The 15,809-nt window shown below is 35.9% G+C and overlaps 1 protein-coding gene across 1 annotated transcript in view; it reads left to right on the top strand.

Annotated features, from left to right (window-relative positions):
- Nucleotides 1–3,300: 3,300 nt before the first annotated feature.
- The window catches only part of QSER1 (glutamine and serine rich 1), a 29,846-nt gene continuing 17,337 nt past the window's right edge, over nucleotides 3,301–15,809 (top strand). Inside the window, exons 1-4 of the mRNA XM_085300863.1 lie at nucleotides 3,301–3,570; nucleotides 4,848–5,009; nucleotides 8,242–11,940; nucleotides 14,743–15,038. Of these exons, the coding sequence (XP_085156989.1) occupies nucleotides 4,874–5,009; nucleotides 8,242–11,940; nucleotides 14,743–15,038 (4,131 nt within the window). The 5' untranslated portion in view covers nucleotides 3,301–3,570; nucleotides 4,848–4,873. The remainder of the gene's footprint in view (nucleotides 3,571–4,847; nucleotides 5,010–8,241; nucleotides 11,941–14,742; nucleotides 15,039–15,809) is intronic.

Raw genomic sequence — 15,809 nt, 5'->3', positions numbered from 1 at the left:
TGGAATACTCTAGTAACTAATTATAACATACAACAAAGTACCAAGTAATATTGATATCTTTGTTCAGTAAGTGAATATTTCTGTACAAGTGAGAGCTCTTGCGGAATTTTAACTAGAAGTTAGAAAACAAAGTATAAATGACTAGATAGCTATAATGTTATTTGCCACACTTAATGTATTTTTGATGTGTGAATTACATTTTTTTTGTAAGTTCATGTGTTTAAAAACTACATTTTATAAAAAGAAACCCCGAGGCAGTACTCTTCTTTCAACTTGTTGAGCTTGTGATAAGCTTGTGTAAACTGAAGGCATATATGCAGGTTTTTTGAGATAAGAATCTACATTCCAGCAGCAAGTAATTATACAATAAACAATTAACTGTTCTAATAAATACAATGTTTTCATTGAAAGGCAGATTCATTTTTGAGGTTGCGGTTGCATTAACTATGACCTGGGAGTTCGAGGAAAAAAACATCGCAACTGTCATTAGATGCTCTGAATAATCTCACGATAGAAATAAACAAAAACCTTATTTTATTCAGACAATTCTATTAGAATTTTGAGATTCTATTAACTAACGAGATTTTTGAGATATGAGAGCTAAAGGTTGTTTTGTGTCCAGTGTCAATTCTAGTATTCTGTTTGTTATGAAGGCTATGTCTGCATCTCTTTTGCGAGAGCAATCATTCAAAATGTTCCACCTCATGTCTATGAGGCTGGTGTGTTAGGCTGTCTTCTAGTCTTTGAGCATACTGTAACTAAGGGGTTTCTTGCAAGGGAGCAAAGAGGGGGAAATAAATCACAATCTTCCATAAAGGACCAGAATAAATACAAATTTAAAATATTAAAAATAGTCATTTTTAAATCCCTGAATTTCCCAGTAGTTAATTTTGAATAGAAATTCATCTACTTTTTGAATATGAACTTCTGCTATACAATGCAAGAAAAGGGATGATGCAAAATTATTTGATGTAGTCTGTACCAACCTTTGTGGGTCTTACACCTTCTTAGGAATGATATTTGCCACAAAGCATAGCCTAGAACATCACTGCAAGCTAGATGTTCCTCTCCCCAGAAATATATGAAGCAGGAAAAGAAAGATGTTCCACAGTGTAAGCGTTATACTTAGTGCAACTTCTTAGTTTGCCATTTAAACACAAATGAGGGGAAAGTCAGCATCACATACTTTTGCGTATGTAAATGCTTTTAAAAAATTTCACAGTAAAATTAAGGAAAACTTCTTACAGATGGAAAGATTTCACAAGATCAGCATTTGTATCACAAGGATAACTCTTGCTGATAGTGCTTGCCCAACTTGAATTGAGGATCGGTTTAGAAAAGTATTTTCAGGTATAGCATATTTTTATTTTAAAAAATGTGAAGAAAACATCATATGTGCTAAGGTTTATTTAGTTTTTCTATCCATGCAAATTTGTCTATTTAAAAAAAGCCTCCATCTTAACTCAAAAATTTTGTCTCATAAAAAACCTTGCATTTAAATTGGCTTTATTGTGTCTTGCACAAATGTGTGTCTTATATGTGCTATGTACAGAACGCAGTTGTAGTTTTGTCTGTAAATGTTAAAAGTTTTAATATGCTAGACTAAAAGGTAACCCACAGTAGCATACAGTTGTGCTTACTGAGTGTTCGTAATAATGATGCAAATCAATACAAATTTCCTTCAGTTTTTAAAATGTCAGTTGCTGGTCATGGTGTTGAACCACACACAAATTTATGCTCAATAAGATAAGCACATTGATATGCCCACACAGAACTGAGATTTGGTGATTCTCTAAAAGGTAATTATTACTGTGAATAGTTGTTAAAAGTGCTAGGTAATGAGTGCAACTGATAAGTGCAACAACTGTGGGTTTTTTGTTTGCTTGTTTTTTAAAAAAAATTTAATTCCTTCCTTTCTTAATCTGGCATGCTGACTCTATGAGCACTCCTATGCATAACTAGATAAATTGGAAAATGGATCCACTGTTAATAGATCTCAGACACAGAAATTTATCCAGAAGTCTAAAACCTGGTGTCCCTTATAGGCAATTGTAGAGGTTGCAGTGCTCTTACATCAGATCTGTTCTGCCTGCTCTTGTCATCTTAATCAAAATGAAGCAAATGCAATGCTGTTGCCAATTTTTTTATTATTATTATTTGGTGACTTCTATAAAAGTTTCCCATGATGTCATGATTCCTGGCATCAAAAGTTCAATTTTTGCCTGATGCTGAGTGACTGCCCTCTCATCCCAGGGGATCGGAGAGGGTACGTGCAGTCTCCCTCACAGCAGTCAGCAGGGAGAGGAGGAGAGCAATGGGTTTTTGGTGGTTTTTTTCCCCTTTCTTTCTTTTCTTTTTCTTTTTTTTTTCTTTCTTTCTTTTTCTTTTTTTTTTGAGCAGGGGGAGGTGTTTTGTTTTTGCATCTGCTTACAATTGAATTTTGAATTCAGAGCAATCTCATGTGCACACTGGAATAAATGGTAAGCTACGTTTAAACTTAACATCCAGAAGGCTATAAAAAAGAAAGTAGAATGCAATTATTCAGTCACATTGGCTTTCATTGAGAAGTGTTAGCTTTTTTGGTTCTGACTTCAGAATATTTGGAGTTGACAGTAGAATAAAGGTGACTCAGATCCACTAGCAGCTCTGCAGATTGTACAGAGCTGAGTCTGTGGAAGCTTCAAAGTTTTGGGATTATGTTTTGCTTCCCCCTCCTTTTTCTGTATTGCAAAACATTAGCACTTTTGGCCAGTTCTTAATGTTTCTTGATACTAAATTTGCATTTGTTTATTTTCTACATTCTTACTTTTGCACGGACACACACGGTGTATATCTTCAGTTTGCTTCCATTAAGGCTGATTAAAACATCATGTAAAAATAGATGACTCTTTTCAAAACTTTGAATAAAAACTGTAGATCATTAACATACTTTAATGTTAGGAGGCCTGAAGAATGAGATTTGTCACTGAGAGCTATTGTTCTCATTATTAGTTTTGTTACAAATGTACTGAAATGAACAAAGTCTTTAAAACACACCAGTGTTCCTGAAGCTTCCTATTCGTTCCAGCCTTTGTATTAAATGTGGTCCTGTAAGTTGAAATGGAGCCAGAAATTGAAATTTTAGAATGAATTTGTAGTTGTCTGCTTGTGTAGATTTTAAGTCAGTAAAACATTACAGAACATGTCCATCCAGTGTTTCTGATGGTTGAACTAAGGAAACCTCACTTTTTGTGAGCTACTCCTTTGTAGAATTTTCTGTGATGAACTTTGACTTTTCTTTGGCTAGTCAAGTTTTGTAATCTTTTAAAAACATTTTTAGTGATACAGCCACATATGTCAGATCTTGGGCTTAATATTTTATTTCTAAAAATTTTTGACTCGTAGTCAGGGTTTCATAGTTGCACCGTGTTTCTCTAGCTGTATATTTTTGTTCATAATGTTTAATTTTTTCCCTTAGCTTAAGCTATGGAGGAGGACATCCATCACATTCAGAAACAGAACTTCTTCATAGACAGACATATACAGCTTCTCATCAGCTTCCTGGATACTCTACTACACACCATCCTACTGGTAACAGCCCATATCGTGAGAATTCAGCTTAAATAGCTGAAGAAAAAACTGTTACATAGTTTTAAGTTAATAGATTTTAAAGTTGGAGGGAGTTATACAGATGGTGGCAAATACTATTAGAAAAGCTGAGTTTGTAATAGAGGGATTATAATTAGTTGCGGACTTTTGTCAAAATATTGTCATAAACACACGTTTAAAAAGGAAAATATAAGGAGGTGTTATGCTTTATAAACTATTACTTGTTTTTAAAGAAACTCCTTCATTTTTTGTTTGAAATACAGCTTTTCAGATTTTGACCTATGCATAAGGGCCAAGTGTTAACCATGTCTCAAAGCTAGCTCTTGAAATTGTGCTAGTTCTTTTAGTATGAAGCAGACAGAAAAAATAATACAAGCTGGAACACTCTGTCACTAGTACTTACATGTACAAACTGAGATACAGTGCTGTGGGGAGAAGTTAAAATTTACTTCATATATAGTAACAGATTAAACTACGTTAGAGCTACAACAGAATCTGTCTGTGATCCTTATGGTAGCCTTTCTCCATGTCAGCACAAGGCAGGGCACAACCTCTTCCCTCTCATTTTGCCAACCCGGTTTCCAAGGGAAAGATGCTTGAGCTCATGGGCTGGAAGAATCTGTGGTGGCTTGGCCAGGTCCTTGATAAAGACGATGGAGAGTCAGAACTGCAGCAGAAATTTCAGAGTGCAGACCCTGCAGTCCTGACATAAAGTCAGTTACTCAAACTGTGTGATCTAACCAGTGGTTTCTATCTAGCCCCCTTTAAGGTATGAGCAAGTTATTGAAGCAGGAAATGAAACCGAAAATCTTTTTCTTGTTTCGGCCTCTGTCAAACAGAGAAATCCAAACTGTTACAGGTTGCCCAAAGGGGGAAAAGGTTGATACAGAGAAGTCAAAGCTGTTTTTGAAGGATTTCTGAAATGTGTAAATAGTTCATATAAAAAGTAGAACCAAGAGAATCCTCAGATGAAGGGAGAGTTTGTACTGGTAGACTGAAATCTTATTTCAAAGAATCATATTTGACTTCTGTTTAATAATAGCTTTTAAAATGTATCCTCAAGTTTCAATTTAGAGATGCAATACTATGCAATACTATAAAACTGTTAGAACATTGAAAAAAATCTCTGTGGTTTAATAGTATTTCTCACATTTCATAGATTATATTTAAAGGATTATAAATGTGTGTTCTCCTTATTTGATTTTATAGTAAATTCATCTGAATTGTCTCTTTTGTTCCCCTGCCCTACTTCCATCTAGGTCTTTCAGGAATATTTGATAGCAGTATGCACAGTGCTGGAAGTAACACTAAGGAATCTTCAGTTATGAATTTTCTTTCTGCAATCGAGTCTCGTACTGCTCAGGCAGCCTCTTCAGGATCTACACTTTTACCACAATTCAGGGCTCCTTCCTGGCAGACAGGTGAAAAATTTCTTTTGAAATAAAATTATTGTGGTTATATTGAATGTTTGTGTGTGTGTGKGGGGGGGATTATAATAAAAACATCCCGATCAACTGAAAAAGTGTATCTTCTGCTTCTTTTCCACCTCAATATTTGAAATCTCAAAATCAGTGAAATATTATTAATCTCTGAGCAGAAATTCTAATTGTTAGAAGGGATTTAGAGGTGTAGGATGTTATTTTGTCTAATGAGTCAAACTTGTTCTCTCACCTTTGGAATTAGTCACACTAACATCATAAACATATTCAGGTAGTCTATGTTGATATCCTAGCAAACCTTTCATTCTCAAACTTCACTCCCTGTCATAGTTGTTCTTCTGTGATACTACTACTACAAGTTTTTGAATAACCTTAGCCTCTTGGTACGTAAGGTCTTGTCAAAGAGAGGGTTCCAGATGCATGTTGCCTAAAAATAAATGGTCTAATCAACAAACAAATACATCCTCTTTTCTGACAGGCTGACTGCCTGTTATACCCCCCATGCTTCTTCATCTTTTAAGTCATCTGTACTGAACAGAAAGCTTTCCATATAATGAGATTCCTGTAGACATCTACACCAAGATAGAGTATTGTTCCTGTATCTGTGGGTAGTTTCAAGTTATCTTAATCTTATACAGTGATTGTGCAGCTGTGCTCTGAATCAGCTCCATTTACAGATCTGACAGAAAACATTTTTTTTCTTTGGTGTATAGTTTTCCACTGTATCAATAAGCTGATCTTTCTCTCAATGCAGCTGTACGATCAGTAGTTCTGATTGGGGGAGAAGGCATAAGATAGGAAGGAGAAAGAGTTGGACAGTCCTTGTTGACAGCTTGCACTTACTGTTAAATGTAATGTGAAGCTGCATTCTATGAAGATCAACCTAAAAAGTGTATAAAAGAGGATATGGAAAGGCACTTGCTTTTCATTCGCTGTGGACAGTTTCAGTCAGCAAAAGAGCAGATATATGGGCGCACACATGAAGACACTATTGATCTGTTTAAATCTTAATAACCAGTGGTGTTTTAAAGTTGTAATGTTGTATCTTCAGATTGTCAGCTGGGAAAAAAATCTTTTTTTTCCCCCTCTTCCTCCTAGTATTTTCTCCGTTGTAGTCTACCTATCGTAGTGAATTGCGAAGAATGGGAGATGTGCTGTGGGTCAGGTTTGATGTTGAAGCTAGTGTTTGAGACTACTCAATACATGTTACTAAAAACTCATCCATAAGCCCATTTTCAATATTACTCTGAGCTTTCTATTTTCCTTTCATACTTCTGCTGCTTTTCTGTAGCCTTCAATGCTCCCAAGTATCTTTTAGGAGCTTTGTCTCCTATGAACTTTTCTGAAAAGGAAAAACAAATACTTTGCCTTCTCTCTTCAAGATGACTTTCTTAAGGACTGTATACTTTCTCTGAACCCTACAACTGCTAGTTTTGGGGGAAAAAGAGGAAAAGCATGTTTGTTAAATTCACCTATCAAATCTTCTTTGTATGTGTGGGATGTGTTAGCTGTGTTCTGATTTCTTAGGTTAGTGGGAGGCTGTGCTCACATCTTATCTTCACCATATCTTTTGTCTGTTCCTCTTCAAAAATCAAGTGAAAAAAACACCAGTTCTACCGCAGCAGTGCTTCTGTGACTGGCTCTCCACTTCTCTGGTATAAGAACTTCCATGCATAGTAAGAAGGGTTTTAATTTCTTGAAGGGAAGGAAAAGCTGTATGTTATATGAGAATTCATAATTATTCCCCTTCTTAGATCCTTTTTATTGAGTCTCTGGATGTCCCTACCTTTGTTTTCATGATAGAGATCTGTAAAAGAGAACCCTGATGTACATGGTATTTTAGGTTTTTTAAATTAGAAAAAATGCTTTAAAACACAGCTTATTCTTCCTTGTTCAGACCTTATTGTTGACTTGTGAAAAATACCCTGGCATTCCTTCAGTATCCATCTCTTCATATTAGTTCATCTGACACTTTCAAAGTAATCTTGTGATGTAAGTTGCAATCAGTTTAAGAAGTCCTAATATATTTTTCAAATGAAAACTGATTTTTTTTAAAACTTAAGTATTTGTGTCAAAACAAGCTTTTTTACCCACTTTTTTATTTCTCCTTAAATCTAATCTAAAGTTAAAAGCTGTTTTCAGTATCCCAGAAGAATTGAAAATGATCAAATTATGTCAGTGATTTTAGTTCTCTTTTTTGATTTGTAGACCCCTGCAAATTCTCTGATAGAAGTGCAAATTCCTATACAGCAAGTTTAAGCCTATCTGAGAATAAGCTTGCCTATCTCGTTTTCTTTCACAGATTCTTTAGAAATAGTACAAAAATTTCACCAGTACCTACAGGTCACAGGATGCAGATCACTGCCCTAGGTCACATCTTGCACCTTCCAAAACCAATGAGAGAATTTCACGCTCTTTCAGTTGAAAGTAGTATGTCTTATTAATAAAGCTTATTTAAGCAAAGATGACATAGCAATGCTAGGATGAAAGTAATACTACGCGTTTCAATTGGGTAGTTATTACCACACTGTATATAGCTGGTAACAATGGATATCCTGTACTGCAATATTTCACGTTAGAGAATATACAAATCATATTCTTGTATTGCAAGTCAAAGTCCACTATTAAAAATAGTTGTTGCGAAGTGTATAGTCTGTTAGCTATTTCACTGTAAGCTTTGAATGCCATTTCACATATAACTCACTCAAGTGAGTTATAAAAGTATCGGTTAGGGTAAATGCGTGAGATGGAATTGCTATTTAACTGTTACAATAGGTGTGGTGTAATTTTGCCTTTTTACTATATATTGAAGGGGGGTGGAGCTTTCGATCAGTTATCCTTAGTGTGAACTTTCTTTTTAAACTGAACAAGAACAAATAAAGAGCTTTCAGTTTCAAAGCAGAATTATTCTTCTACAAACTTTTATTCAAAATTTGTGTCCTAGGATGGTGGGTTTTTTCCTTTGGCAATTCAATACAGATACAGAATTTAGAATTCTTACTAAAATATAGTTCCAGTTTGAAAGTTAGCCCGAGTAAGTGCCTCTCAGTATTTTTGTTGTTGTTGAAAAAGGGTGATGATTGTAAAGAAGCTAATATCTGTAAATGGTGCAAGATCTTACAATAAAATGAGTTAAAGAAATGCAGAGTGTTATAACTTTTAAAGCTTTATTGTGTTCTTTTTCCCTTTTTTGTACTGTTTTTGCTTTTTCCAGGTATGCATTCTTCAACAGCCACAGAACTGTTTGTTACTGGAGCATTGCCAACCTCTGGAACATTTCCACCAACATCTGCTTTATCTGCTTATCAACATCCCAACACTTTCAGCAATAGAAACTTTGCTACTGCTCCATCTCTTACTCTTCAAGATACTACTTTCAGTGCTACATCGAATGGACTCTTAACTACCCACGATCCCTTATTACAAATTAAAACATCACAAGGTACTGTTCCAACTGCTTTGACATTTGAGCGCCTAGGCAGTTCTGTTTTAAGTACCAGTATACCACCTCAGTCATCAACTTACCGTTCTGCTCAAGAATCTGCACCTCATCTTCTGCAGCCTCAGTTTAGTTTATTGTCTTCAACTCTTGGAGGAGCTCAGCAGGTTTCTCAGGCATACAGCACATCTGTCTTTACTGGTTCCACTGCTTCTATTGACAGAGCACTTCAGCGAGAATGTAGTGTTATTAAACACCATCAGCGGCCTTCAAGTACTCAGTCTGTTCAGGCTCAACTGACTGTTTCACAGCATTCCTTACACAGCTATTTAACGAGTACGAGCGGAGTTAATTTTCAGGATACATCTAGGCACTCAGCATTATCCTGTAGTCCAGTTGGAGATGTTACTCAGGTGAGCAATGGAGGACCACTGCAGAAGACTTCTCAAGTCACAGTGGAACTTGCTCAGTCTTACACATCTGCAATTCCATCACCTGGTTTTCCATCTGCTTCCACAACGAAAGTGAAAAACTGTTCCACGAAGCAGCCTCCAAGGTCAACAAAGACCCCCAAACCTCAATCTATAGCTCCCACTGTGCAGACACAAAGCTATCCCAAAACTGCACAAAACCAGAGTTCTGTAATTACAGGCCAAGCACAGATCTATTCCACAGCTCAGCTCCCCAGTCTCTTATCAGTCAGCCAATCCCAAAACTATGTTTCATCCCAGGCTCAGAATGTGCCCCCTGTCAGTCATTCACAGGATTTCTCATCTAGCAAGGTTGAGAAGCTGCCCTCATTGTATAAAACATTGACTTTTTCTGGGCAATCACAGACTATTACTTCTGACAGTCAAACGCTAAGTTACTCTGCAGATCCACAGGTATTGACTTCGGTTCCAAATGAGAACTACTCTAGTCAAACAAGGGAACTTTCTTCAGTCAGCCAATCTCAGAGCTATTCTTCTAGTCACTCTCAGGGTTTATCTCCGGTTAGCCAATCCCAAGTTAGTTTTTCATCTCAGTCACAAGTTTTGTCATCTGTTAGTCCTTCAGAAAGCTATTCTTCAGGGCAATCTTTAACGTTAACATCGTCTTCGCTTCCCTTTTCTGCCTCTCCTCGGATTCAAACTCTTCCAGCCTCAAGTCCTAATCAGAACTTTATTTCTTTGCATTCTTCTCAGAACTCTCAGACACAAGAATCCTCCTCTCCACAGTCTCAAAAATTTCTGCCGTCTGTCCAGTCTCCTCCTTTTGTATCCCCCGCTCATTCACAGACATTGCAGAACAATAGGCCTTCCTCAGAAGCAAAATCATATGTTAAAAGGAAGTCTGACTCTAATTTATATGCTTCATCAAAACAAGAGGAAGAATTATCAATGCAGGATATGCAAGCATTGCAACAGCAAGCTTCTCTTGAATCTTCTACCCAAAGGCTAACTGATGATGAAATCAATGCTCAGGATGCATCCTACAGAGTCTCAAAAGCAGATGACAGATACTCTCAAAGTGTAATCAGAAGTAACTCTCGTCTTGAAGATCAAGTTGTTGGACTTACTCTTCAAGGATCAAAAAAAGATGAAAGAATGGTTAATTCTGTGGAACAGCTTTCCCAACATATTGGCCATATCACTAGTATAAGCCATGATATAAAAAAGGCAGCTAATCTAATGCAAGCAACACAAGTAAATGTGAGTGCTAAAGAACTAAACCAGCAACATTCTCTCATGCGTAAGGTGCATGAAAGTAAAGCTCAAGAACAGCAAGGGCAAGTCATTAGTACGCCACCACAAGTTCAGCCTCATGCTTTAAGACATCAGCTGTGTTTGTCTAGTGCACAGGTACTTCTAGAGTCTGCTTGTGACTTACAGATTCTTCATCAGTCAATTCTGCAGTCAGGTTTAGGACAAGCAAAGGTATCACCCCAAGTGCAAAGAATACAGAGTCCTCAGCAGGTGACACATCCATTCCTTCAAATGGATGGTCATGTTATTCAAAGTAATGGGGGCCATTCTCAGCAACAGCTTCATACTCAGAATTCAGAAGTAATGAAAATGGACATTTCTGAGTCCTCGAAACCGCTACAGCAACATCTAACAACAAAAGATCATTTTACTCAAACAAATCAACATGATTCAAAAAATCAGTTTGTTTCTCTTAGTTCAATATGTTTCCCAGAAACTATGCTTCTCAGTGATGAGAGGAATATATTGTCAAATGTAGATGATATCTTAGCAGCAACAGCAGCAGCCTGTGGGGTGACTCCATCTGACTTTGCCAAATCAACATCTAATGAAGAAGAAATCCAGTCTGTTGAAAACAGCGAGGATTCTAAAACTCAGTTTCAATCAATGGATGTAAGACATGTGTCTTCTGGTTTCAGTGCCTCACCTACTGTAGTTGGAAAGCCACCAAGCATAAATAATATTTCACTGAATGGAGGCCAAATTACTATAAACCTTACACCAGTGTCAACAATACAGACAAAAACTGTGAACCTTGGTCAACAACGTATTGAAACTTCTGATCAAAATGTGCCGACAAGAATGACCTCTCCCACCCTTGGCCCTAGTCAAGAGGAGCAAGAACAAGGGGTTATTCCAGTTAAGAAACAATCTAGCGTTAGTCATGAATCTGAAGAAGATAACAATGTTCCTGTTGATGGTACACTGAATGCAAGAGAGACAGACTTTGTTTCAAGTGGTAAAAGTCTAAGTGAAGAAAGTGCTGCATCAGAAAATGATTTTAGTATGGGTGGTGATGATGGTGCAGTAGCAGGTAGCCAGTCGAAAGGTCCATTGCAACCAATAGCTGTTCCCCAAAGTGGTGAGGGAACCATTAGCAGAACTGAAGAGGAATGCCAAGACATAACTGCAGGGAATCTTCAGAAGAAAAAAAGCAAAGGAAAAAGCCAAAACAAAAATGCTGCAGAAGATGACAGTGCAATTCAGAAACAGATAAAAAGAAGTGGGCAATGTAAACGACAAAATTCAAGAGGAAATGATTCATGTTTGACATATGCTTCTCCTGTTTCTGAAAGTTGTTATGATACTTACCAGCATCAAGAAAGAATGAGGCAAAAAATCAAAGAAGTTGAAGAAAAACAACCTGAAGTCAAAACAGGATTTATTGCATCTTTTTTAGACTTTCTAAAGTCAGGGCCTAGGCAACAGTTTTCAGCTCCAGCTGTACGAATGCCGAACAGGACTAGGCGACCAGTTACTCAAATAGTTCGTGCCCCTTGCCTACAGTCATCTTTAAAGCCTCAGCCAGCAGCAGCACCTGTAGCTTTGGAGGTTAGTGGAGAAAGTCCAACTAAAAAAGTTGATGAAGAACTTAAGAAAAATTTAGAAACATTGCCTTCATTTTCTTCTGATGAAGATGATTCAGTGGGAGGTAACAATGATCTTCAGAAGAGCATTTCCACTGCATTGTCAGCTTTGGATGATGCTTCTGACAGAAAGAATAGATCAGGTAAAATAGTTACTGCAACTGCAAACGTTGAAGGAGATTTCTGTAGCAAATGGGAAAAAATAAAAAATAACATTAGCTGCTATTAGTTCAAATAAAGGTTTTCTTGATTTGTTTATAATCACCATTATTAGCCATAATTTAATAGTACTATTCAAATGGTGTGCTCAGTATGAACTAAACTAATGTTTTCCACAATTAGAAAATTTGTAGATAGATTTTTCCACGCTCTTTGAGTAGGACACTTTTAACGCTAAAAAATTATTTTAGCATGGAAGGGGAGTAATGCTAGTTCTGTTCTCTGGCTTAAAACGCTAAATATGACCTTTGTCTGTAAACTTCAACAAACCATCATGTCCAATCCTAGGAAGAGAACATATGAAGAATTGCCGTCAGCAAAGGTTGAGCTCACCCTAGGTTGTTTGTGCACATTCTGTTGATGATAGGGTTGCACTGAGCATGTTTATGAAAATGATTTTAACACTTGTAAGCTGAATGCTGCCTTAGCCAGCCTTGTGCAAGGTGAGAATCGTTTCACTTTGATCTCAGGAATATTGACGATCTGCATTATACCTTTTTATTGATATACTGTTAAAAAAAAGAGCAAAAGCTGAGGAGGGAGCACTTTTTTTTGGCAACCAGATTGTTGATCATGGCACTACTTAGCTTTCCACATACCTGGCTTTGTCGTTTCATCTCTGCTGTATGTTACACTGTTGGTGTTCATAGTTTTTAATTGATGCTGCTTTATTTTGAAGTATTTTCAACATACGGCATATTTTTCCCTAGCTGGATCTTTTCAATTAGTTTTGTTTTTCGTGCCAGGTGATTAACACTATTTAACCAGTCACATTACTATACCTACTCTGGAGTAATATGGTTACCTTCCAAACTAGCTGCAGAAAGTGAAATGTTTCCTGAATTCTCAGCACCTACAACCTGTTAGCTGGTTCTAAGCAAAATACAATGAAGTAATTTTTTTCATTTTTTAGATTAAAAGAGAGATGAACTTTTTACTTCAGGGTGACATTTAATGAGAAGTATATTGTATAAGTATATATTTTTAGTTTAAATTATAATAAGACCTAAAATAACAGAAGAAGATTTTACTGTACCATGTATTCAGCACAAGATCCCATCTTAATTACTGTTCTGTTTTCTTCTCTGGATTTTTTCTATTAAATTTTGTTAAATTTAGACATTTTGAGCAGGAAAATCTGTTACAGAGGAACGTGAAATCAGTGACTCTTCTTTCCTGAAAGCCAGAAGAGTGGACAGAGCAATGATTTGAGCCTCTCCTGCAGTTTATTAACTTTAATAAACCACATGTTATGTACAGCTTTCTAAGGAAATATTTCAAGGTTTTTATCTTGCACAGACATTTCCATTACTATTTTTATTTTCAGTTATTTGTTTTACAATATTATTGTACCTGCTTTATTATTCATAAAGATGTAATATTTGTACTGTCAATTTCTGTAATTCACCTTTTTCTTGTTTTGTTGTGTACAAGACTGTAGCCAAAGTAATGGCATCTTCCTACACACTGGTTTTGTAGAGCTGCGAGTAATTCTTTCTCCTATCTGTTACTACACATAAATATGGAACGACAAATTTAGAAGAGTCATCTTTTAGTAATACTACAGTAGCATATCCACATTTAATTTGTAGAGAATTTGTAAACATACTTGGGGAACTAATAATGTTATACCTGATTAAAGCCATCATAGCTTTCACTGAACAAATACATATATTTGTGGTAATGTATCCAGAAGAAAGTATTTCATGGCTTAGCAATTTTACTGATTTGTTTCCCTGATTCTTAATGTATCTGGTGTATAGATTTTATACTGAGATGTTAATGTATTACTTAAATAATATCTTCCAGAGTACTTTTATTAAAATAGAAGTTGCATTCTCTTTTTTCTATCTTTCAAGTGAAGTCAGCAATAACAGTGCAAAAATTATAACAAAGTTCTACAATGGCTACCTCATTAACAGTGAAGCCAGTTTCCTAAATGATATTAGTAATTACACTATGGCTTATATAACTTTTTTTTTTCAGATTAGCCGTTCAATGTTAAAATAAATATGCATAAAGAATATATGGTAATATCAAAAAGGATTCTAATTTTTTTCAGGGGAGAAAGACTAATAGTTTTGAAAAGTTGTTTCTATTGACTGGAGTACATAGAGAAGAAGAATGTTCTTTCACTTTTTTGTTTCCTATTATCAGTTCTCATTGCTCACCACTGTTAATATTAAAAAATGATTAGGATATTGCAATTATTAGGATACTGGAAGTTCCAGTTACCTTATTGCAAGATGTAAATGATAAATGTCCAAAAGCTCTACAGCCAATGTTCTAATCTTTCATTTGTATTTCTCTTTCCTTAATCCACCTTTAAAAAGACTTCGCTTACCAGCAGGTTGGAAACAAGATTCCCTGTTGTAACTTTTTACTATTGTATTTACTTAGTCACATAAAGCACAACAGTATTTCCTGTTAATCATGCCTGTAACTATCAAATTGTTTTCTAACACATTCATCATTGTTATTTCTAGATGTTAACAGATACAATAGCTTAATACAAAGAGAGGTGAAATAGCTACAATATTTTGTTTTTGTTAGGGGTTTAATTGTGGCCAAATTAATGCTCCCATTTTAACTTCTAAAAATTTTTTTTCTAGGGTAGTTGTTTTTGTGTATATTGAAACAGAAAAGAAGAAAAATAAATCTAGTTCCCTCCTTATGTTGCTGATCCTTTATTATTTGTTTAACTAAAACTTGTTTTTCTGCTTCAGAAGCTGAAAAAGTGGCAGTTGTTACTGCCGCTGCTGCCGCCGCTGCTGCTGTAATAAAGCAGGAATTTCCACAGACAACTGCTCCTGTAGTCAATGTGCAGGAGAAAATGAGCTCAGCTGATCCCCTAAAAGTAGCTCAACAGGATGCTGTGACTTCAGACCAGTTAGCAAAAATACAGGCAACTGTTGCAATAGAAGGATGTACTGATGAGGAGAATACGGACAGTGGAGGAGAAGGCATGTACAGAGAACGTGATGAATTTGTAGTGAAGATTGAAGACATAGATACACTGAAGGTAATCCAAATATTTTCTGTGAGTAAACAAATACATAAAAAATAGAAAACAACCAAACAAAAAACTCCATATGAATTTAACCTTAACAAACTAACAAAAGGGGAAAGGCCACATCTTAGTTTTCTGCTGTGTTCTAATGTTTTCTAGCTGCTGCCAAGATGTCTTGATGCCTGTGGTGTCCTTCTAGTGTGGGTATTGAATATGTTTGTATGTATATGAAATATCTTGATACTACATACATAATAAAGTAAACCTCTGCTGGTAACCTCTATTAGTACTTGAAACTATCAAAATAATTGCCCCCAAACCATGTCATGATAAAGCTTTTTTAATGTTGAAAAGCATACATTCTTCAAGGGCTGTTGAGACTGTTGTATTTTTTTGAAGATAGTAGGCTTTCAAGAGAAAGATGATGAAGAAATGGCTCAGGATTTTTCAAATGATCTTGAAACTGTCTTTTCTGGAAGAGGTTCAATTTCCTGTTCCAACAAGAATGGGTTTCCACATGCAACCAGTACAGCCCTTCACATGAGTTTATGGGAGTGCTGCTTGTTGTCTTTGATTATTGTTTCTTCTTGTCTCTCCATCTTAAATTCTTCTTCCTGTTTACCTTTCCTTTTCTTGCTGTTGTAGCCAACAATATTGCTATCATTAATTTCTGTCAGTTTTAGTAACGTGTCTGTATGTTCATCCTCCTGAGTTTAATTTTTAAATTAATTCATCTAAAATTAAATGATTTATCATCTAAGACAAGTGTTACCAGTTTCAAAA

Source organism: Rhea americana, unplaced genomic scaffold, assembly GCF_003343005.1.
Source record: "Rhea americana isolate MKP2758 unplaced genomic scaffold, rheAme1 scaffold_17, whole genome shotgun sequence".
Taxonomy (NCBI): Eukaryota; Metazoa; Chordata; class Aves; order Rheiformes; family Rheidae; genus Rhea; species Rhea americana.
Note: the sequence above shows the minus strand (reverse complement) of the source record. Positions and strands in the feature narration are given on the sequence as shown.